General features: G+C 37.7%; 1 protein-coding gene across 1 annotated transcript in view; it reads left to right on the top strand.

Annotated features, from left to right (window-relative positions):
* The window catches only part of SYNPO2 (synaptopodin 2), a 73,489-nt gene extending 48,618 nt beyond the window's left edge, over positions 1-24,871 (top strand). Inside the window, exons 2-5 of the mRNA XM_030450439.1 lie at positions 3,569-3,720; positions 7,960-8,726; positions 11,710-13,892; positions 23,607-24,871. Of these exons, the coding sequence (XP_030306299.1) occupies positions 3,569-3,720; positions 7,960-8,726; positions 11,710-13,892; positions 23,607-24,164 (3,660 nt within the window). The 3' untranslated portion in view covers positions 24,165-24,871. The remainder of the gene's footprint in view (positions 1-3,568; positions 3,721-7,959; positions 8,727-11,709; positions 13,893-23,606) is intronic.
* Positions 24,872-26,015: the final 1,144 nt, after the last annotated feature.

Below are 26,015 nucleotides of genomic sequence, written 5' to 3'. Positions count from 1 at the left end.
CACCAACCCCCAGTAAGTTACTATCCCAAGCTTTTTGCCCCATATACCTGTGCCTTGGGGGTGTGATCTCACCAGTGCAGCACAGCACCCAGCCTTTACTCACTCACACTCCCCAGCCCTGTCCTTTACAGACCCTCCTGGGGAACATCTGAACAGCCCTCAGTCCTTCACTGCAGCAGCTGCTTGTGACGAGGTGGGAGGTGAGGGGCCTTACACCACCCCCAAGGCCTCAGGTACCAGGGAACAGTGCTGTTGCTGGTGGTGCTGGTGCTCCTGCTGCTCATCACAGAGGGGTCCTGGCTTCTTTGTGTTGTGTTCTTTGTGTTGTGCAGATAACATTGAGCATCCAGGCTAAGTTTAACATCTGTGTGGATATGAGGAACTGGTCTGCCCTAAACATTTTAAGCAGCAAGAGGCACTCCTGATAGTGGGAAATTCTGGGTACAAGAATAACCTAGGAAGAAAACCCCAACACACTTTGGGTAAATCGGCCATTGTAATCCAGCACTGTTCTTCACACTCTTGAGCAACAGCAAGCTAAATACTTGGAATTAGAGAATATTATAGCAAATGTCTCAGAATAACCTGAAGTCTTACATACTACTCCCTATACACAGCACTTCAATGCTGTTATTTAGAAATCTAAAACTTCTCATGGGTGAAGTATGCACAGAATTCACTAAGATCAGTACTGCGGCAATTCCAATACAGCTTGTACAATGATTTCCTTAAAACTTGGAATTCATAGTAAATTATTTCCATTGCCAAGTGAGCACATAATATATAACTTGAATAATAAAAAGGCAGAGTTGCATAAGCTGTAACTCAGCTTAATTGTGTTATGCCAGTATTGCAAACACTGAAAAACTAAGAAAATTCTTATAAGTATCTTTTCCTAGTAGTGAAAACCCATTCACAATTTTTACGGGAATAAACACTTTTGCTACCTAAGGAAAACTCCAGTCCAAAAGGAACAGGAGAAACAAGTAACTGAGGAAGCCTGAGGCTGCACTATAAGGCAAAAGGAGTCAGTAGTTTTGGAAAAATCTTCCCGGCTCAACAACCAAATATGCTTTGACATAAGTTCCCAAGAACTGGATAATGGTTTCTTACTGTTCCCTATGTGACCAAGTTGTATTTCTGCTATCAACAGCAGCTTTTGTTTCCCAGAGGCCTCATCAAAGGCTTTCTGCCAGAATTTCCTTTGAGAGAAAACTTTCCACTAACCACTCATTTTACAAGGAAGATCCTGCTTTCCACTAATCTTGCTTTTGGTTTTGGGTTTGTTTGTTGGGTTTTTTTTGTTAATTTTTGTGGGTTCCCAGAGAAGACAAACAAAATCAAAACCAACTACAGGTTGCCTGTCAAGGCAGCCTACATGTTGCTCAGTAATCGGAGAGGTGAATATCCTAAGGGTCAAGTAACACAAAGTATGAAGGTATTTTTCTACCCTATCAGCAATCTGCTGTAATTTACAGTACAGCGCTGCCAGGAAACTTGTTCTAATGTGCATATGAACTGAAATGCTACCAGAAAGTCAGATCTAGCAATTTAGAGTAATTTCTTTCCTGTGTGACCAGTCAAAAAAGGGGCTGTGTTTTTGTGTGAAGATCCAGGTATCTCACAGTTGAGATCTTTCAAGAATTCACAAGCCAGCAAAATGGACTAAGAGGCCCTTTCAAGAATTTTAAAAGGAAATTCAATGCTTTTGTGTATTTTTTTTGAATGATACCTAGGAGTCAGTTTAAAAAATTATGAAACTTGTAGAGCTGTCTACAATGCATGTAGACATCTTAACATGGTACATTTGTACTATTGCTTTTTTGACATAAATCACTGAGGTAACAGGTTCCCTCCTGAGACAGCTTTAATGGTCATCTATGACAGAACTGACCCCAAATTTTCAGCCTCTTTACAAATAAAGAAACTGAAAGAAGTTTGCTTCTAACAATCTAGGTATCACATTATGCTATTTCTGAGTTCATGTGTTGTTATAATTGCTATTCACATGTCTAGCACCCACTTTAAATATTTACATTCAGGCCTAAGATGTCTTATAAAATTGTAATGGCATACCCTCCTACTTAAAAAAAAAAAAACAATGAAAAACCCTCAACCCAAATCCTAGTGCATATATGAAGCAAAAAATTCTAAACACTGTTTAAACTGTCATTTCTTCTCAAAGCACAAGGATGTTTATGCTCTTGCCTAAGGGGAGATAAACAAAGCAGCATACCACTCCATATTTGTAAATGTTAACTCTGAAAGGTAGAAACTGGCTTCTGCACGCAACAGGCTTCTGTTTCTTCACTGCTCCAAAAGCCATAATATGGCATATGGGTATGCATAAATTGAAACAACAAAGATATATGACCTCACCACAGAAAAGCATATGGTCTCACCATTTATTCCATATACCATCCTGACTCCAAGAAACTTCACAATTGCCTCCTGAAATGCATCTTAGGTAGCAACCCAGTGGACTAGTAGTATACTTGGGATAATTCTGTGGATTTGTGGGACAGTTGCACCCTAAAATCTGGTGTATATCAGAGGTTACTTTCCTAGAGTCAGTAGGAACTGACTTTGCTGCTGTGATTAATGAGGATAATGTATCAAACCACAAACTGAGTATCATGTAAGGTCAAAGTACTCATACCAACAGGTAGAAGAGTTACAGCAAAGAACCCAAGGACAGCCCTTTTATGTGTACGTGTCATTCTAAAATAGACTCTTGCAAGCATCCTGGTTAATATAACATACTGTTTGCCAAATATGTACTTTAAAAATAGCAGTCAACTGTATGGTATACCTTGAGGGGTGTTAATGCTGTCTAGGTTTTGTTATACAAAGACTATGATAAGTTATAACATGCTTCCAGTGGAAAAAGAAGTGAAACAGCAAAAACTGAGCTGCATAAGATTCTCCAATGAGTACTTAACAGGAAAGGTTAAACCATAACAGGTGTGTCTTAATTTTAATAAATCAGGACACTTACTCAGATGACTAAACATGGATTTAGGATCTCCAGCAATTCAGATGTTTACAGTCTGGCAATAAAACCTACAGCTGGGCATCTATGGAAGCATCCAGTGTACCAGAAGTCCATATTCCTACTGCTCTAACAGCATGTTGTCATTCCACCTAGAGGAGTCTGAAGCTATACACTCTTCTTTTAAAATCTCTAGCAGTCTTTCATTTTGGGAGAATCTAGTGAGACTTTCTGCACTTCTGCAAAACTCTGATGAATTGGTTATTGTCTCAAACTTCTATGTCTCCCTTTTTAAAAAATGAATTCTAGAATGTTGACTTCTAGCTCACAAAGTTGGTAAATCAGAAGTTTTTGTACTTGTTAATACAAGCTAGAACAGTATTAACCTCAACTGGGACAAATTTTTAATTTTTAATCTGTGCTAATCTGTTTTTAATCTATTTTACTGAAATTTATGATCTGTAACACTGATCCTTTTTCTTTCGCACAGACAAAAGTAAGTCGAGGATATGGTTGCTGTTGTTTTCAAATGAACACTAATTGTGCAATCTGGAATTTACTTTTGACTTATTGTAGGTTCGCAACAAGAGCAAAGCAGCTAAGGCTGGACTGTGTGAGGGAGATGAGGTGGTGTCTATCAATGACAAGCCCTGTGGAGACTTAACCTATGCTGAAGTTATTGTTCTGATGGAAAGCCTGACTGATGGCCTGCAGATGCTTATCAAGAGGTACAGGTATATTCATAATGCTTTGCTGCAATTCTGTTCAGGGAACCATATGGAAAATGCTGGTTTTGAATCCACTCATTTTGCAGCTTCTTTTTCATTTTGCAGCTGCAAGCTTCTTACTATTGGTGTCTGTAATTCTACTTGTCTCTACGTCAAAAGGAGGGAAGACAGTATTTGATCTAAAGAAATTAATGTGGATAATTTAAACAGCACAGTTCAGGCACAGAATTAAGAGCAGCGTCTCCAAATGTAATGATTCTATTTCTTCTTAAGTATTCTTAACATGTACAAGGTGCCCGCTACCATATCTACACACTGCAGTCTTGAGTTCAATTATTCCTTCCACCCCTTTGAAGTACAGAAGTATTGTTACTCCCCACAGATAGGGAAGTGAGGCTTACAAAAAGCAAAAGCTGTATAGATTGGAGAAAGTGTGTTAAACAGATAGGCCTTGATGATGACATGGCAAATCGTCTTCTTGGGTGGCAAAATGTGTTAGTAGTCTGGATGGGGAGAAGGTCTGGTAATAATGAATTCTATTTCTGTAGCTGTTAACACTTCACAAGAAGAAGTGGGACAAGTCACTTACAGCTAGAGAGGTCTCAGCTTTTCCATTTACAACACAGTGATAGTGTATTTCAGTTTTCTTTGAAGATGCTTTGAGCTTCTTAAACCAGAGAGCCTTCATGTAAGTTCACAAGCAAGTCAGCACTTGTACAGCACATCACTAGATCACTGCACATCAGTCTATTCCAGTGACTGTTCTGCATGTGTCATCAGAGTAATATATTCAATCTTGAGTTCAGAACCAACTACAGTAAGCACATTCTCCCCAGAGCTTGTGAATTCAGACAAGATGAACTCTGAATTTCCATCAGCATGGGTAAGAACAGGAAGAAAAGACCTGAATCATCCACTCTTGTTACACGGAATGATAGCTCCCTCTGTGAGCTACTGCAGTTCCTTGTCTCTGCTCTCCCACAAGCAGGACCAGGAAGACAGGAGGGGTCAGGATTCATCACAAGTAAAAGAGAAGTGTCACTGAGATGGCTGAAAGGACTGTGATGCAAAAATGGCACTTGTCTAGTTATGAGGGAACTCCAAAAAGCACATGAAATTCCTCCGTGGTTTCAGAAACCTGCACAAAGGAACTTTCCTGAAGTGTCTAGTAGCTCCATTACAATCTACCTTCAAAACAAAATGCTCTCAAGGAGTATCCATTCCATTTGTAACAGACATTTTGTATGGCCTGTCTGTGCATGTTGCTTTGTTCAGGGGAACATTGAACCTGAGAATTACAGCTTACTTTCTCCATAGTACATAGCACTTGCTTTTGTTTCAGCAGTGTACCATTTGAATGCTCTCCTGTGATATCTGCATTCTTGTGTTTTTAATTCATAACATGGCTACTGGAACTTCACTTGTAAAAAATGTTTTTGTTGATGACCAGCTGTCTTCTTTGCAGCTACAGAAATAGGTTCATGGCTTTGATTCATGACTATTGCTGCACTATAGCTGATACTTCAGTTGGTCTGATGGCCAGTGTGCACTAGGTGAAAGTGCCAGCATATCTCCCAGTCACTCCATTGGCCTTGCTTGAATGTATGGTGAACAACAAGACATGTCCTGAAAACCAGAACAAAATCAGAGTGCTTAGACCACATAATTCAGTGTTTCATGGAATGAAACTATGTCCACTGGAAATTTTAAGAAAATTGCTGTTGCTCAACATTCTGAATTATGACTAAAATGTTCTAAAGGAATTCACCGCGAGAACCTTTGAATTTCTTCTCATTACCTCAGCTCCCCCAGCTCACAGCCCCTATTGTCAGTAGCCCCCAGAGCATGGGAGAATAAACTGAGACAACTTTCTTCCTCTGCCACCTCTTTTGCAGGTAGTAGCCCTCTCAGTGCTACCAGCAGACGATTTTTCAGGAAGTGCCTTAGCATCCTCTGAGAGCAACAAGCAAATTCTTCCTTTCTTGAGTAGCCACTACTTAGCAGCCAACTCAAGAAAAAGCTGGAAATCACACTGAAAGAATAATGCCTGACCAAAGCAGTGATCCAAGCATCTTTTGCTGAGAAGGAAGAATATTTCTCCTTGTTCCTAAACTATATGCATTACCTGTTGGCCTAATTCTGTTTTTACTAAGCTTACCAGGAGGAAAACTAGGCTTTAACATTAGTTTTTAAAGTGCTACTTAGCCTTTAACGTCTATAAAAAGTTTTCCCAACCCTCTGTAAACCACAGTCAGTTTCTGACCAGCAGTGCCCACAAAATCTTTGATTTACAGGATCAGAGGAAAGAACAACCCTGCAGGGCAGGCAGTCTCCAGATGCCATACAAGGAGCATCTTACTGACCTTCCCAACAAATGCTGACACAGATGTACCCAGGAAACACTGAGAGTGGAGACAGAAACAGAAATGGTAACCTGCCCTTCTCACATCAGTGTTAGCAACTCCTGGGATACTGCTGAGTATAGAAAGAAAATTTCTAGCAGAAGTAGAGAGTGTACTCAGTGCATACCAAAACAAAATGCACCATGTAGGGAGTAAAACATCAGTTTGAGACAAACCCTGCTGTGCTGACTCCATGAGTTCTGATTCCTTCCTGGAATTACACCAGGGGTGTTGTTCCTGTAGTGAACTGGAAAGACCTGAAACAAAAATAATAATTTGATGAACCAGAATCTTAAAGGACAAAACAAGAGATCAGGCACAGTATTCTGCCTCTTGACACATGGATACACATTTATACCCACAGCAAGTAACAGTATATGCATAAGTAGGGCCTTTTAAGGTGGAAATCTTTCTCTCACACATGCACACAATCACTTAACTACCAATTATGGCTAACATTTAGCTGGCCCAAGCACCAGTCTCATATGTTATAAGGAAATGTTTACATATTTCTGCAATTTATCTGTACTTATGAGCAGTACAATTGATCATTCAAATAGCATATTAAGATGGAATTCAGCAGCACTCACAAGGAGCTCCCTAAATTAAAATCTGTCTGACCTTCATGTAGCTCCACATGTGGTTTAATAGATGTTACACATTTTGTGCTATTTGAGGCCGATGTAGACTGCTACAAACATTATGCTGCATGTCTAGAAAAGCAAATGTTACCGAACTTTCTTCAGTGCACTGACAGATTTATTTTTTCTGTTGCTTCTCCCAGCTTTTCTTTATAGGAGTTTCAAAAGTTTCAGAATACCTGGGGCCCACTTTTGATTTCAGAAAACTCCATAATACTTGGAATTAATATTTTACTGAGGGTTCTTACTGCACCCCTCAATTGAAAAAGTGCTTTCTACCTTCTAGTTCACAGAAAGCCTTAATTAACATGCTACAGTCTTGTACATAAAAGGTTTTCTCAAAGATTAGTCAGTATGTCCCAGGGTTTCGAAAGAAGAATCTAGAAGTAGGACTCTGCATACCAGTAAAACATTCTAAACGGGCCACGAGAATTAATAGATTAGAAAAGGGAGCTACACTGAGTTATCTAGTAGGATTCAGGAAGTCAGAGTAAAATTTGCCAGTTAGAAATACATCATTTTTAATAACTAGGAAATACTGTATGAAACCTTTTCCACTGGATCACTGAAATAGGCTCACAATGTTTTAATTATTCCATGATATCATCATCAAGGATGATGAGCCTCATAGGAATTCATTAAATGTGTATGTTAAGTACTCATTCCCCTCTCCCCTGATTCTCATCCAGTACTTATCTATTCCTTAGAGAGTAGATTATTTGGGACAGGAACTATATGTGAGGATAGTGCCTAAAAAAGTTGCAGCAGAAGCCCAAGACTCAAAAATTAACCACTCTTGTGGTGTCACATAGATTTTATTTTCTCATGCACAAATGAAATATGAAGAAATATTGTCCAAGAAGCATTTGTCTAGAAACCCTGTAACAGAAATGTGTCTGTGAAAGCATACTGATGTTAGGACTGCAGAATGGTAGTAGGATCATAGTTCTACACAGTGTGTAACTTCCTTATCATTCTTACTGAATGATTAAATTGAAGAATTTTCAAAGATAATGCTTCAGTTTAAGATCTCTACATTTCTGAGGAAATTATTCTACTTAAATGGACCTGCTAGAAGGCACCACAATTAACATAGGTGGAAAGATACTATAGAGAAATTGCTTTTGTAACTGTACTTACAATTGCTGTATTTACAGCATCTTAATTTCTTGAATTACCTGTTTATGTATATGCAGATCCTCCAACGGAATAAATGAAACCTTGAGTGCTGAAAGAGAAAATGTAAAGCATAACATAAAAAATGAGGACTACAGTACTGCACTGCAAATTGACACAGTGAAAGAAGTACCCCATGGAGATTTATGCATCACAGAGATATACAGTGAGACTCACCAGGGAGCAGGAGAAAGCAACACACACTTCTCTGAAATGAAACAAGAGACCACACAAAGCCCCAGAATTAGTCCTAAAGTGCTTGTGACAGATGAGGCTGCTTTCAGAGGGAAGACAGAAGAAAGAAGGCCAGGTGCTATGGTTGAGCTGAAGTTGTCCCTCTCAAATGATGCACACAAGGGCACCAATGCTCCTGCTGTAACTCTCATAAGGGCGGAAAAATGTCCCCCTTCAGGAAGAGGACCCAGTGTACAACAAGACAGGACTAGCCCGGTAATTGCAATTCCCCTAGGCGTGAAAGAGGGCAACATCCAGTGGTCTAGCAAAGTAGTCCAGTTTTCTAGTGGCACAGAGGTCAAGAGAATCCAAGATGAAGCTCCATCTCTACCCAGGGTGGAGGTGATCCTAGACTGTTTGGACAGTGAGAAGGAAGCACCCAGGTCTCTAGCTGAAAGGGGGTGTGTTAATTCTCAAGTGGAAGGAGGGCAGTCAGAAGCACCTCCTTCCCTCCCCTCCTTTGCAATCTCAACAGAAGGCACAGAGCAGGGAGAAGAGAACCAGCACTCAGAAAGGGATCACAGACCTCTCAAGCACAGGGCAAGGCACGCAAGTAAGTATGTCCCATCTAATAATTTGCTCTGCCTGAGGGTATCTTTTGAAAACTTTGGAACTTACCACTTTTGAAACTTTTAAAATAATTTCAGAATTTAGACTGCATTAGAAAAAATATTTAGAGTCTATTTCTGCAGTTTTCTAACTTTCCATCTGTTTTTTTTCTTTTAAATGATTTTTCTGTTCTTGCTTTATATTTTTTTTCAGGGTAATACCTGGAGGTAAAACCTCCTGGTGATGAGCCAAGAGTATTCCCATGCCTTAACTGTGCTGAATAAGCTTGCCTAGTAGACTTCCACTTTGAAATTAACTCATGACTTTGTTCAAATAAAAATACTTAAATCTCCAAAAAGGGAAGAATTCTGCTGGTCTTGTGGTATATGTTCAGAGGCAATCTGATGAATATTAACAAAAAAACCCCAAGTTGCTTGCACATTTCTAAGTGAATCTTGTGGATTTCTCCTTTAATAGTGAAAACTTTGTGTTGTTATTTGCATCATCTAAAATCAAAGCCATGCCACTACTCTTGAAAGCTAATTAAAAAGGCCAGTAGAAAAGCTTGATATTGCCTACTGAAGAGGTTTTGACAGACAGTAGCATGTGTATAACTGTTACATGATCCTTTCAGTTTTGTCACTGTTCTTTAGACTGTAAAGTGAACTATTTCTCCTCACCCCCATACCCAGAGATCAGCTTTAAAAAGTGTCCAAGACATTTACAGGAAAGTGAACTTGCTACTTGATCCAATATTAATTGAGAAAAGATATATTTTCATTACTTGTTTATTTATTCATTATTTTATTAATTTGGGATTTTTCTATTGGTTGCTTGCTCTTTCCCAACAATGTTAAGAATTCTGTCTGGGGATCTAGTAGCAGTATGCCAAGGGTGCTTGAATGTGTTCAGTGATACACGGTAGCAACAAGCTATTTTATATGCAGCATCGGAATCAATCTGCTAACCCACTGCTAATTCCTATGTAAGCATATTTTTAGCATTATAATAATTTTTACCTTATTGGCAAATGGAATAAGAAGTTACTTATGCCTAAGTGTCTGTATCCAATCCACATATTTTGTGCATATTAAATGAAGCATAAAAGAAAAGTGCACATGTACTTTTAGCTCAGAAGTTAGAAGCAACTGCAGGACTGTGACTGCCATAAATAACTACTTGCAGTGCCTCTCCAATAAGGCAAAAGAAGAATTAACTATGTATTACATGATAAACTATGCTTCCAAGTAAGGCATAGAGTCTGTCATTTTCACAACTCCACTGTGACAATCTCAATTCCTTCTAACCCAGTGGCAGGTGATTATCCTCAGAAGAAAAAAGTTCCCAAGTTCAGGGGAATAACCTGTTTGCAGCCAACACTATGCATGTTTTTTTGCAAAATTTGAAGTTATAGTGCAGCATTTAAATCTAACCAACAGATGAAAATTTATTACTGTTGCTTGACATTTTTAGCAGAAATTTCCCCTGTAAATAGTAATCAGATTGTATTTACCCAAAGAGCTAACATCTCTTCTGCCATCTTTTGAAACTATTGATTAAATAAGTATTCAAATGAATTAAGAAAAAAAAATCTAGCAAAATAAAAAGTTTCAGGTTTTTCTTTTTACAGAACTGTATGGATACCTGCTGAATCCCAATATGAGAAAAACACTCAGTGCTGATGCAAGTAGCTTATCTGAAAAAAAGAACTTGCATGCTTAAGTGTCATGCATGACACTTTCTGTCCTAATACTAAACCCATATTTTTGGAAAATGTCTACAGTGAATACTGTAAGCATTAGTATTATCTAGTGACCGAGCAAAGGATTTTGTGATTTGTCCCTTTCAAAATAAAATACTACAAGTTATTGGTTCAAGTGCCATGTTCTTTTCTCTTTTATAGTGAAAAGTCATGGTGCAGTCATGCAGTCATAATGGCAAATTGCCAGTTTTTAATAGAAGCATCAGACTCCATCTACTAACATGGCTAAAAGGATCACTAATAGAAAAAACAAAAAAGCAACAACAAAAAAACCCCATCACATGGCTTTATTTGTACCAGGAAAAGATACTAAATAATATTCTGTTGTGTTTTCATGTAGCATATTTTTTCATATAGCACATTTTTCCTTTTGAAATTAAGTGGAAAGACACCATTGATAAAGGCAGGAATCACTTGAAATTCTAGCTTGAAGGGAGGAGCTATTGAGGCTGTTGCTCATGAGATATGGCAGTGAAAAGAAGGGAAGGGAAACAGCAGCACCACCTGACTAGTGTTACTCCATGTGGCATGTGCTCCATGTCTTATAAGAAGGAATCAGTCCTGCTGAAGTACAGTGCACCTCTAGGCTTTAGAGTGGCATCTATTCCTATCCTACATGACTTGGTGAAAATAAATAATTTATTCTTTAAGAAATATGTATCATTGATATATGCTAGCAAATACTCTTGAAAAGTTAGTTGAGCCTCCTCCATTAATTTCTTAAAATGTGTATTAATTAATTTTCAAAATAAGTATTCTGGAGTTGTACCCTATACAATTTTGAATAATGTTTAAGACAAGCACTGCTTGTTACAAGACGGAAACTTGTTTTCCTTGAGTACCATGGCCAAACTCACAACATCATCTGCCTATTATTGTTGAGACTACTTGCAGGAATAAAAAATCAGAAACTCTGGGAATATAGACACATGTAACATTCCTATTTAACTAAGAAAGCCCTTAAGAAGCAAATGATGTAGTCCTTGAATTTGTATGGTTGTCACTCTAAGGAATGCTGGGTATGGGATTTATAACACAGTTGATATTGTGGGAAAAACTTAAGTATAATGACCTCTCCATACAAAAGAAAATAAATGTTTTAATAAAGGGGAAGGGAACAGTGGGTAAATTTCAGTATAGATAAATGTAGAACTTATTTTTGTTAATCTTTTCATACTTTTGTGGACTGCATGCAATTAAACGTGAACTTTAATTTTTTCCATAGGGCTCCGGCGAAGTGAGAGCCTGTCAGAGAAGCAGGTCAAAGAAGCTAAATCTAAATGTAAAAGTATTGCATTGCTGCTGACAGCAGCTCCCAATCCCAATTCCAAGGGGGTGTTGATGTTCAAGAAGCGTCGTCAAAGGGCGAGGAAATATACTTTAGTTAGCTACGGTACTGGGGAGTTAGAACGTGACGAAGACGAGGGTGAAGAAGGTGAAGGTGTAGAGGGGGACAAAGAAAATACATTTGAAGTGAGTTTGCTTGCAACAAGTGAGTCGGAAATAGATGAAGATTTCTTCTCTGACGCTGACAACAACAGTAAGATCGTGACGTTTGACTGGGACAGTGGTCTACTGGAGGTTGAAAAGAAAACAAAGAGTGGAGACAAGATGCAGACGCTTCCAGAGAGCACAGGTAAAGGGGCTCTCATGTTTGCCAAGAGACGGCAGAGGATGGATCAAATCACAGCTGAGCAAGAGGAGATGAATACACACACAGTGAATACAGAGGAAAAAAGGGAGGCCACCATGTCAGAGAGCTTCCAGAAAGTAAGCTCTTCAGTCTTTCAAACAAAGGAGGAAGAAATGTCAAGACAGCAGACCTGTGTGAGTAAAAGCTATACAGATGTAAGCCACAATCATAGCAAAATGGTACAACAAAATGGCTTTGGCTTAGCACCAGACATAAACCTCTCTTTTCATCCCTCTGAAGCTCAAAAAGCAGGAGTCTCTTTGAATAAAACAGCTAGACCTTTCTCCTCTGGGGTTCAAAACAGAGCTGCTGAACCATTTTCAGCTGTAAAAAACATTACCAGTCCTCTTTCAGATCTACCAGCTCCACCTCCTTACTGCTCTGTTAGCCCACCACCTGAAGCTTTCTACAGACCTGTTTCAGCTCCTGTAGCCAGCAGAGCTGCCCCAGCTGTGTGGTCACCCACTGAGCCAACAGAACACATAGCATCCAGGGATGAAAGGATTGCAGTGCCAGCCAAAAGAACTGGGATACTGCAAGAGGCGAAGAGAAGAAGCACTTCAAAACCTATGTTCACATTCAAAGAAACACCCAAAGTAAGTCCTAATCCTGCCCTATTGTCCCTTGTACACAATGCAGAGGGCAAAAAAGGTACTGGAGCTGGTTTTGAGTCAGGACCTGAAGAAGACTACCTCAGTTTGGGAGCAGAAGCTTGCAATTTCATGCAGACTCAAGCATCTAAACAAAAGGCACCTCCTCCTGTTGCTCCAAAGCCTTCACTCAAGATCTCTCCTACTGCTGGTACTCCAGTTTCACCAGTTTGGTCACCTTCAGTGGTGTCTCCTAACAAGGCTCCTTCTTTCCCAGCACCAGCCTCACCTCAAACAGCATACCCTGTAATACTCAAGTCTCCACAGTATCCTCATTCTCCTGCTCAAGCCCCAAGCACTCTCAGCTTAGATGGTTCTTTCAAAGGGCCTCAGGCAACTCTAGCAAGTCCAAACCATGCACCCAAGACTGCAGTCTCAACAACTGCTAGAGAAACAAAAGCACCCTTTGAGATGCCACCAGCTATGAGTGGAAAAGGAGCACAGTTATTTGCCAGAAGGCACTCTCGAATGGAGAAGTATGTAGTAGATTCAGAGACTGTGCAGGCAAATATGGCAAGAGCCTCATCTCCAACTCCATCTTTACCAGCTTCTTGGAAATATTCATCTAATGTCCGAGCACCTCCACCTGTTGCTTATAATCCCATTCACTGCCCATCTTATCCTCCTGCTGCTACCAAGCCCTCCACTCAGTCCACTGTTGCCACCAAAAATACAAAAAGAAAACCTAAGAAAAGCCTCAATGCTTTGGATGTTATGAAACACCAACCATATCAACTTGATGCATCTTTATTTACTTTTCAGCCTCCTAGTACTAAGGAAAGCCTTGCTAATAAACAGACATCAAAGCTGTCTACTTCAAAGCAAGCTCTACCTTTAAGACCACCTAGTGCTGGCTCTCCTACTAGTGCCCGGGCATCTTCAGTGTACTCCATGCCAGCCTACAGTTCACAACCTTCGTTCCAGTTCAATGCCTCTATACCAGTAAATGAATCATATTCACCTGCAGCCTACTCTGCATTTTCTAAGCCAGAAACCACCACATCACCTTTGTTTACTGCTCCGAGGCCAAAATTTTCAGCAAAGAAAGCTGGCGTCATTGCACAGGTGTGGAAGCCATCAACTATTGAAGAGTAAACCTTATAGCTGAAACTTAGTGTCCAGCTTGCTTGCAGTCAATGCTTTGGAGTGGTAACATGGCACACAAATAGTGCCAATAGTATTCCTTAGCTTACTTAATAATGTCAGATGTATCACCTCGGATCTGGGTCCAAAATATTTGAATATTTTTAAGGAATCAAAATAGATTAAAAAATTTAGCACATTTACACCTATTAACAGATGCTTTACACAGATAACATCCTGAAATTAACAGATACCATTGCATTAATTATGCAGGACACTAGGTTTTTGCTTTAGGATCACTACAACAGAAAAAACAGTAAGCAATATTCCTGGTATGTCAAATCAATAGAGACAAGCTTTCTGTCTGCCTCCTTCCCCAGACCTAGGGATTTTGGATTTTTTTTTTTTTATAAAAAAAGGGAAGTGTCTTATTAAATGATATTAATAGTAATGTGCCTTACTAATACTAGCACAGCACAAAAATAGGTAAGAATATTAGACTCTGACTGATCACTAGCAGAATATAACTGGATAGACATTTGGCCTGCACAGAGAGCCCACCAGCCAGAACTCAGCCAGAAGATTCCTTGCTCAAAGGTCCTTCCACAGGAATATAATTGATCAGACAGGGCCTAACTTTGTAAGCTATGTGGATCAGCTGTGATCCGAAACCATGAATCACCTCTGTCATTTCACAGAGAATGTGGTATAAATGATGCTGGAGCATTCTGAAGACTAAAAGAGGTGGTAAGGCAGCTGGAAAAATTAGTAAATATTTCCTGTTTGGGGAAAATTTGACATCCCAAGTGCAGACATATTTTTAGCCAAAGATTGCTGTGAATCCCAGTAATTAATATAGAAGCCAGTAAATCTAAATTATTGAACACCAGAGAGGTGAGCTGGGTTTTGCTGCTGCAATGTAACACTATAGTTTCTTGTGAAAGCACAATGATTGAGAATTTAAGGGATACAGATATTCAAGAGTACTGATTCTTGCAACCAGAGTAGTGTATGCTGCAGAAATTAGCACTTCACAGTAAATTATAATGTCTTCCTACTGGTCTCTTGTACACATTTTATTATTTTTCACTTGGGGCTTTATGGTGCTTCTTACCTCTTTAAGTCTTTTTACTCTGGCCTTTCACTTTTTACTTGTCATATTGGGACTAAGGATTAAAATACTGCTACTGCGGAAAATTCTTGAAGGTTTGTGGTCCTGAAACCTACTGTGTTGCACTGCAGTTAATACACAGTCTTGCTGAAATCAAGGAGCTGTATTTGAATAGTTTAGCATGTTTTTTGGTAAGCGGACCTATTAACATTAGTGGTGCTAGGTCTGAAACAAGGTGTTGCTTCACACAACTAAAGATATGAAAATTCATCCCAAGCGTGAAGCTAAAGATTAAAGTATCGTTCTGTGACTAAAGATGGCAGAATCTGTTAATACATTTATTTAAGCCACCATCCAGCTAGCTGCAGACTAGATTATGGATCTCTTATATCATATAAATTTTAGTAGAACTATCTGTCTTGATGTAACATTTCCTAGTATGAACAAAATCTCCTTAGTTTAGTCCTAGGATGGTAATTCCAACTGCAATCAGAATTAGAGAAGAATGCATTTGGTTGTACATGCAGAAGGCAGACTGGAATCAAAGTCTAATTGAGCCAATACAAAATCAGTCCTATATATTTTGGACCTCCCAAATCCTACTTCTCCTTTGAATTTTGGGTTAGGGTATGGACTGCATTAGAAAAAAATAGCAAAGTGATAGATCTCCATCTTAAAATACAGAAGTATGACAGGAAATATAAACTAGCATTATTTTAATCCTTTAGAGATGTCCTTTCTATCTGTCTTCCACTGTCAATATCTGTATTTTTCTTCTATTATTAAACTTGTCCCTTTCCTCTCTGCCTGTTTGGTTTGGTTGCTAATTTTTTGCTTCACCTACATCTGCAGGTTAGCAGTATATTTTAAAGGGAAATCCTTTTCCTTTTCTTTTTCCTTTCCCTTTACTTTTCCCTTTCTCTTTCCTTTCCCTCTAATAAATCTTATCTCATGTTACACACACTATTTTAAGTGGAATTTTAAGACACTAGTATCCACTTGGAATAACAATACCATTGTTATGGTATTGCACAGAAAGATACACAGAAATCCAGTCTCATATTGCCTTACACATTTTTACTCTCAGTCTCCTGTAAAATATATCTGTACATTAAAATCCCACTTATGTACTTGTTCACCTCGCCACACCAAGAACATTTCCTTAATGAAGAGATTTTGAGCGTTTTTGTATCTCCACAAGTGTAGATGTGGATGCATGTGGCTGCTTACACAGCATGACCATCAATTTGTTTCATACTCAGATTAGTGACTTTTGGAATTCATCACCAGCTACTGAATATCCTGTGTTAAATATGGAGATTCCTGAAATCTAACTTCTAAAATATATATGCCTTTATATGGCGTACCACTTTAAAAGTAAGAAATAATAAGCACTATTATTCTAATTATCAGAGGAAGAATCCAGACACAAAGGTGGGATATATTCTTATGCACAGGAAATCAGCTGGCCAGAAAGAAGTCAAGTCATTAGGAGCTAGAGGAGAGTTGTGAACTGAAAGAGAACATTTCAGTTTCCTGAGTCAACTGTCTAGAACTAAATTCAGCTGAGTGACAAAAATATATAAATGCTGTATCTAAAATAATTTTGCTATTTCTTTAATTTTCAGCCCACAACTAAAGTTTACTTAGGAAGTCAGCTAAATCATAGCCATGCATACATCAACAAGAAAAAAGTCAGCTCCTGTAATAGTAATATAAAATATATATAGCTATTAGCCTATCTTCTCTTTGCTTTGTCCACAAGAAAAGGAAGTGCATCTATGCTGAAAATCTGGATTTTGATCACATCTGAATTTTTTGCTGTTATTTAAATGCAAGTATTTCATATGGCCTATAGCAATGACATATGGAATTTTTTTTAAACAACCATAAGAGTAGGGGGAAAAAAGCCTCAGTGACACTTAGTAGTGTGTCTTAGCTCCTCTTAGCTCAGCTAAAATCTTCTGAAAATCCCATTCAAAGTCCAACTCTGAATACATTTTCACATCATTCTACATGCATGGTGCTTGGGTCCAACATGGTTTCATGACTCCTTTAACTAATCAGGTAAGTCTGTAATTCTTATTAACGTTTCAAAAGACTAGTCTACTTAAAGAAATGGTTTTATCAATCTCTTGTGAAGCACATATTTAGAGGAAAGTTCATTATCATGGGTCCAAAGGAAAAGCTAATTATGATGTCAAACATATCTGAAATATCAAGAAAATGAATGGTTTGTGTAGAGAGGGACCATATGAAATTTCATTTTGAAGGGGCAGTGAGCTTTTGTAAATGTTTTTCTGAAAACATCATGAAGAATTATTTTATAATATGACACAGCTATGAAGATGCAATTGCTATGTTTATTATGCAAGCGTATTTACCAGTGAATTTTAGGCAACTCGTAATAACAACATATCCAGTATGGTAACAAGAAAAGAATTTATGTCTCTTATGGCTTTTTAGCACACTTAATTATAGCACATAGTGGAGGTATTATCTTGCACCAGATTGGATCTCACATTCTAGCCATCTTTTTCATGGAAACAGCTACCTCTATCATGGGTTTATATACTTTCAAATTCTGATTCAGTTACAAACCTCTTATCATAAAACCTGAATTGAAAACTTTCATTTTGGAGATCAGTAGCTTTTAGACAAAAAACTGAAATTTCTATTGCAAAAATAAAAGACCAAATTAAATTCTTTAACAAAGAACTGGTGAACCTCTCCCCCCTTCTCTAGGGGAACCACTCATGCCACATTCTTGCTCAGCAAAAGATAACTTATTATGAAACAAACAGAAAGATATTTCAATTATTATTTCTGTAGGAACATTTACAGAGTAAACATAACATCTCTTACAAGTAAGCCTCATGATTTTGCTTTCTTCTCTCTTATGAAAAAAAAAAATTCTGCTAATGTCCAAGTGACAATAGCAGTGACAATAAGCTGCTTGGTTCCAAAAGCACCTGGCTGATGATGGTGTACTTTATAACACACTCATATCAAGACCTGCAGCAGGGAATACCCTCTTCTGTTTTAGCCACACTGAAAATTCCCTTTGAGATTAAGCCAATGCAGTTCTGAGAAAAGCCACCAAAAGAAGGTTTCAGTTAATTTTTGTCTTGAGTCTTCTTGCACTGACCATAATTTTATACAGCTAGTTTAATTTAATTTTATTTTGCATCGGTGATTTTATTTTGTATGAGACATTCAAGAGTCAAGACACAAAATCAGCCCTAAAACTGCAGTTACATATTTTGCTCTCACCAGAGCAATTATGTGTCAATTAGTTTACTTTTTTCTTGCTAGAGTGCTGCTATTACTCACACTGAAGAAAATGTTCTGAATTCACACAAATTTTTGTTTGAAGTAAAGAAATAACAAAAGTCTGAGGTAACAGCATGTTCCATAGTGAGAGGCTGTGTGTGGTTCAGATAGGAAAAAAAATGCTAAGTGGCAGAGCAGCAATTCTGAGAGAAAAAACTACTAGGATTAGAGGAAGCCATGCAGTGGGGAAAAAAACTCCTGGAAAAAAGCAGAAACTGCACAAGATAAAACACCTCTCTGATGATCACAAAATAATGAAGGTGCAAGAGATGAAAACAGAAAGAATGGTTTCATTATTTTGCAGAGATGGCTGGCTGTTTCTAGCCTTTTATTGACATTTTCTAGATTATTCTTGGATGATAGAGTGTTCACATCAGTGGGCATGATTTTTTCCTCTACAATTTACAAAAAAAGATATTGTGAAAGAATCAAAATGCTAATTTCATCAAAAAGAAACAAGTATGCTTTTTTAAAAAAAACAAAAGAAAACAAAACAGGCCCTATCAATAGACTACTCTGTGAGACAACAGATCTACAAAAATACTGTCCTAGATAGCTCCTATACATGAGAGTTTTCTAAAGTACCAAGGTGAACTCTGATAAAAGATTATGACCAACTATAAAGAGAACTTGACACCAAGTGAAGTGATCTGGGAGGAGCAATGTTTATCTCGTATCCAAGACACCACAACAAAGGACCAGCCTCACCATGATGCTCTGCTGCTCCAGTATCTCTGCAGGGAATCCTCTGTACACCCTGAGCCAGGGAAATACCTTTGAAATGACAGCACTCTTGACAACTAACAATTTGCAAATTCTTTCTCCCTTCTCTTTCGAGGATCCTTTTACAGATTCCATAGCATTAAGATTTAAAAACTATTTGGTTTAAAAAGATTCACTCTTCCGCTCTTGCCTTTTTAACAAAAGACAACACTTTTTTTTGTGTGTGAAGTCAAACACCCAGAATTCCACTGATCACTTTGGCAGTTCATTATGGCAAGTGTAAACCTTAATTACACAGCTTGGGATGATTTTATTTTATAATGACTCTACACAGCTTGAAAGAAATGTTACACAAAGAAGAAACTTGATAAGATCATAATAAAACCTGTCAATTCAGAAGCTGTTTATTACTCACTGCTGGTTGAATTCTTGGGAAAATACGTGAGCCTGATAATTTCATAGCACTTGGTGCCGCCATCACAAGGCATGACGACTGTTCTTACCCACAGTTAATATTACCTTTGCTTATGACTGCATAAGGAAGGATCTGGAATGACTTGAGAGCTATGTTTAACAAGTGCTTGATTTAAGAAATACATGACAGAAGAAGGAACATTACAGATAAAATACACTCCCAATGACTGCAGTTTATGGTGACACAGAGCACAATACTCATTGATTTCAGTGCAAGCTTTAACTAACTGTAAAGCAAATGATTCAGTACGTTTGTATCAGACGAAAGTTTCCACAGAGTAACAATTTATGGACATATATTTTCAATGTTTTTGCAAAAAAACCCCACACCTTTTTAAAAGAATGTCAATAACTGCTAGTGATTTTTTTTTCTTCGATCTGTGAGAATGATACTTCTTATAGTCTCACTGTGAACATTGTTAGTATACAGCTTTCTTAATGTGAACAAAAGCAAAGCATGTGCATCTGGGTACATTTAGTTATCTTCCTAGAATTTCAGCAACATCAGGCTTATAACTTCAAAGTCAAACCTAAGAAGATGACAAGAAAAACTCAAAATCTGCCTGCAGTTTAATTTTCTTTGCTTAAGTAAAAAGTTTTAGATATGTACAGATAATTCTGCCAGTCCTAGCCATACTACATGAATATCTTTTAAGAAAAAAAATGAGCTGTAACTTTCTGCAAAAAGGCTTCCACATACTTCCTTGCTGCTTGTTTGGGTGATGTCAGAAAGTACAGAGGTGTGTCAAATGAGAAGAAAAATGTCAAGATGGCATTCCATTAAAAAGTCAAATAATTAGACAAAAGGAGAGGCAACAATGTAACTTTTAATGCTGATGTAAATCTGGACCTGCACTGTACTCTGTTGCACAGCTGTGATCATTTCAGATATACAAAATTACAAATGTCTCCACCCTAAGATTACTTTCAGAGAGGTATTTCAGTAGAGGAACTTGACAGACTTGGTACTGCTACAAGAATGTACTGAAGCAAGCTAACCCTATGTAACCCTATGTATATATAAATATGAAAAAAACAATGTTAAACACTACTGCTTGGATTACAAAAGGCAGCACCTGGAATTAATGTTAATCTAACTGTCCCAGGCATTTGAGTGACTAAAATATCTGTCATCATGTCATCATCTGCTATTTTTTTCTGTAAGACTCCAGATTCAATTTAGGGCAGACGAGGGTGCTATCAAATACATCTTTATTATTTCTTTCTGATATTGTGCCATGCTTAGCATCATTTCTTAACATAAAACCTTCAAAATCTTCTCTTAATGAAAATTTATTTTCTCATAGATTTTTTTGCTAGTATCCAAGTCAGTCAGACTTTAATTTATATCAATTTAAAGCCCTTTTATTGTCCATACAAAACAGCACGGTCAGAAACTAGGACAAGCTTTGAACTTGTATTTCATTGACAAGACTGCTTGTTAAGACCTTCCTTTAAGCTGTGTATTATAAAAATCCAGAAGGTGGCAGCAAGTATTCTTCTTAGCAAGAAACTGTCTATTGCAAAGAAAGATGTCCATGGCCAAAAATGTTTCAGCCATTTGTTTTTTATAGGTATTATATTTTGATAATTGTATATGGATAAAGATCAAATTATAACAGAAAGCTCTGATTTTCTGTCATTTAAACAGGTGAAAAGTGAACTACATATATTACTACTTTAGCAGCACTCCCACGTCTTTTCCACACAGTCACTTTGCAGTATTTTACATTCCTCTTCTGCCATTACTTGACAAAAGGACTTCATTATCAAAAGCAGAATTTGTCACATAGCTTATGTAAAATGGCTGACAGCATTTCATTAGTCTGTATACAAATTATGAAATCAAAATTATTCTCACCTGAAATAATACCAGTTCCGAACAATCTAAACTTAGAATAAATTAGGTCCCAGTTCTAAAATTCCCTAAGACAGCTTTGAGGAAATTAGCATCAGATGTTAACTGTGATTCTAATCTACTACTAATCTCAGTATGGCGATAGACAAGGATTAATTTTTAGACAGGTAAGATTGCCTGCCTATCCAGCCATTAGTAGACCCATTCACGAAAATTCTGCATTCCAATTTTAGCCTGCTATAAATTAATACTAGAGTTTCAAACACAGATGATTTTTTTAAATGCCACAGGTGGTGGCATTTCAGAGAGAAATTATTTCTTCATTATATAAAGTTTAACTGGTTAATGGTTTGGGATAAGAGAACTATAATAAGTATTCTGACTGGCCTACCTGGGTTTGCTTCTCATTGGCTGAAAGCATGATACCTTGACTCTTATTTTCCACGTAAAAAAAACAGAAATCCTTCCCATTGGGTAAAGATATGGAGAACCTTTAATCTATTCTTGAAAGTATATAACTTCATTTGTGGGAAAAAAAAACCAACTGTATTTTCTTTTAATCACTTACTTTCCAAATAGGTAATTGTTTCTTCATCTATGCTACTATCTTAGTGCACTCAGTTGGGATCTGTCTGTATGTAATGATCTGATCAACCACATTTTAACATGCGATCATTTCAGGGTTTAATGGAGGATTCTTAAAAACAAAGTATTAATTTTTTTCTGGATAGAAGTAGAACCACATGGAAATTTGTCCAGAGTATGTGCAGGTAGGATTAAAAATATTTGGAAGTTTCCACTCTGGAAATGCACACTGGAAACAGCTGGTCATAGCTAAGAAGTTAACAGATAGTCCTGATACAAAGCCTTGTAACAGATCTCATTAAATAACCTTTGTGTGTCAGTCTATACCTTTTTTAAGAGATTCAGACTGAGCACCACAAAACTGAATGAAAATAATGAAACAAGTAGTCCCTTTCTCAGTTTCCATCTCTCACATACAAGACTGGTATTAAAACATAACTTAATAGCCTGTGTAAAGCAGTTTTTCAAGCTACTAATATGCATCAAGATCCTGTCGCATTCAAGCCTATAAACCATGACACATATATGAATCTTTGCTATGTAAGCTTTATTTTATATGATCAAATACCTAAAGGTTGGTATATAAATCATGCTCACAGAACTTTAAGTTTGGAAGCTAATTAGGAAAAATAACACAGGCCAGTGTTGTTTGAACTAAATTCTAGCAAAGCCTCTGGCAAAAGGGACTGAAATTTCACACCAGATTACAGAGTTAAAGGCATTTAAACCTCAGGATATGAAACAGTGTAAATCAATGAGTTTAGGAACCACATATATAGAGCCTACTCAGTAAGAACAATGTAATTTATCTGTGTGACAGAAAACATTTGTGGCTTGGAGAAAAGGCCTGCTTTACATGCTGCCAAATGACTGTTGCAGTAGAACCTCTTCACGAACACAGTTTCTGTTTCAAAGTGCTGCATTACTAAGAAGATTAGGATTTGTTAAATATGAATGGATTGCACCTATAAATGGGTCAGAATGTACTGAAATTTTGAGGGCACTGACTTCTAACAAAGCCAGGTTAAGCAGCATCCTGTAAGGGTATTAAGCGCATGATTAGTTTTGTGTTCATTTTGTGCTCTGAAAAGCAAAACCAAGGATAAATCTAACAATTTTAGAGTAAGGAATGCCTTTCTTGAGAGGAGAAGTCATAGCTAAATTCTTGGACAGATGTCCTAGACAGAACAGTTATCAAATAAATTAGGCTGTGCACACATGTTAGAAGGAATCCTGTAAACACATACAGAACTGTCACAACACGACTTCCTTTTTCATGATTAAGAATGGTGTTTTCAGAACAAAGCACATTAGCTAAGTAGGGAAAAAGATGCCTGGTTGCTAACGTACTTGCACCTTTTCAGTAAAAGTCTCTTTGGTCTCTTTACTTGCCTCAAAAGATCAATTTGTTCTGCCCTTGTTCCTGTTTATTTCTCTGCCCCTTTTTTAATATCTCCTCTCTTCCCACTAAATTTAAGTATTGAAAAGTAACCACAGTCATCAAAAGGGATTGGCAGGATGTGCTTTCTGGGCCTGTTCCAGTTAGGAAGTGAAAGGGCTTCCTTTTTGTTGCTTAATAACTGGAACTTTATTTGGTATTCTGTTTTCCTAGGAAAGAAGCAGTGGACGCTCATTATCACTTCCTGGTAGACCTTCTTCATTCATTTCTGGAGCCATGTCCCCTCTTATATTTCAGCCTTGCCCTGATTACATGAGCAAGGCAGACACAGCAGCTGGCAAGGCTGGCAAAAGACTGACTCCCTGGGAAGCAGCAGCAAGATCTCCTCTTGGCCTTGTGGATGAAGCTTTTGGGCCCCAAAGTATTCAGGAATCCATTGCTGCTAATGTAGTATCTGCTGCTCGCAGGAAAACACTTCCTGAGCTGCCAGATGAATGGAAACAAAAAGTCTCTCATGAGCCTTCAGCCCCAAGTGGTAGTGTAGCCTCACTAGGAAAGAAGCAGCCAGGTATTCTACCACTCCCAAAAAGCTCCCAGTCTGCCTCAAGTGCCACCATGCAGGCTGGCACTCAGCTGCAGTATGCTTACTGCAATCAGTGGTCCAGAACAGATGCTGATATAATGTCCATGGATTCCAGGTCTGACTATTGCTTTTCAACAGCTGATTCAAACTACAACCCACAGCCAAGGGCATGGAAGCGTCCAACATGAGCAGCCAGCTGAAGGGCCTGGCATGTTTTCCCTTCTTTCAGCTTTACAAGTCTTACCTTTGAGTTGGATTAAGAAATTTTCCTGCTGGCCTGATGTTCTCTGAACTAAAGAAATGAAGAGGCAAAATTGTAAGGATCACAGTTTTCACATGACTGCAGAGCTAGCAGCCTCTAGAATAGACTCAGTTTTACACCTAATTTAAGAATCTTCTGCTTATCAGAAGTAAAAAATGCACATCCTGGGGTAAGGGGGGGGGGGGGGGATAGAAGTGGGGCCAACAATGTGCTCAATGCAAACATCTAGAAAGGATTCAGACTGAGAAAGTATAAGTGCTTGTAGTTGCATTAATGTGAAAAAAATAAGAAAGTAAAATAAGGGCATTTTAAAGGCAAGAAGTATTTTACAGACTCTTGTAGGTTTTCTGGGTGTTTGACATGAGTTACAAGGTACTAGACATAACCAGATTGAGAAAGTTCTGATGGAAGTGGAATACTTTGAAGCAGTGGCTTATTTTCCATATGGTTTTATACTGCATTAAAAAATTATCTAAGTAAGTAAATCAATTAATACCTTTACTGTAGCAACAGTTAAAATTGGTGGTCATGGTTTCCGAAATTCTACAATATGTAGGCATATGCAGTCTTATGCAGTCATTCATTTGAGATGGATTTCAAGGCAGTTTCAATTAAGTTTTATGTATTGTGGTTAATCAAATAATCCAAACACAATAGCAAGAAAGCTGGTATTAACAGAGATCAGTACCATGACACTTGAACAATAGAAGGATGGGGAAAGCATTTAGAGTGTATTTAAGCTGGACTGCAAGTTAATTTTGCAATAAACTATCAAACAAGCCAGAGGCTGATCAAACTTTCTCTGTGAAATGCAGTATTTGCTGAACACTCACTGCTATGGTGTCTGGTAATCAGGCTAGTTATTCTTAGTATCTAGGTAGCTCAAGGTTTAGAAAGCTTTTGATTTGTATTCTCACTCTGGAAGACACAGATAAGTCATTTATCAAGAACAATACCAGCTCTGTGTAGACATTGGTATGTGAAAAAGGGTTTATGCCATGTGTTACATAGTATGAGAGTAGAAGAAGTAGTAAATACTTGGACAGTTGGTTACAATTAAACTATCTTGATGGCTCTGAAGAGATGGTAAATTATTTTTGCTGGTGATACACATCTTGCATCTATAGCTTATTTAAACAGTAGAAATATGTGGCTAAAAACATGTATTCCAAGCCTAGTGGGTATTTTAGATGTTATTAAAGCATTAAATGAACACCCCAACCTTTACAAAGTACTCGGCATCTTATTTTGTGGGGCTTTCTTCAAGGATGTGTCCCAGTCAACTAAGATTCCTAAAACTAAAAAACAGCAGAAGTTCTGTTAACTATCCTTAGTTCCAATAAGGTTGTCAATTGCAAATGAAGCAGTTAGATTAGAATGGACCAAAACATATAAACAGTAAGAATGAATATATTACAAAATATTTCCTTCTGCAAAGAATTTCCCATTATAGCAAATACAAAATACTAGAGGTATAAAGGAAAATTAAATTAAGAGTAATTAATTAAGAGTAAATATCTACATGTAAAATATACGCTTGATGTGTTTAAGTTGGCAGTAATTCTTTAGTCAAACCAAAGTCTCCCTGAAACCAACCAGTCCTTTTGATCAAGCAGGAAAAGAGGACATGTGAGTTGTAAACCTTTAAGCTAGGCCCATATTGCTATAGCACTTTACAAATTTATTTCACAAATTATGGATTTGCAAAGAAAATATTGTTTTGAAAAATTACACTAACAAGGCTGCCATGATATGCGTGAAATGAGCTTTGCACCTT

The sequence above is a fragment of the Calypte anna genome, chromosome 4B (genome assembly GCF_003957555.1).
Source record: "Calypte anna isolate BGI_N300 chromosome 4B, bCalAnn1_v1.p, whole genome shotgun sequence".
Classification (NCBI taxonomy): Eukaryota; Metazoa; Chordata; class Aves; order Apodiformes; family Trochilidae; genus Calypte; species Calypte anna.
This window is presented reverse-complemented; position numbering and strand designations above follow the sequence as displayed.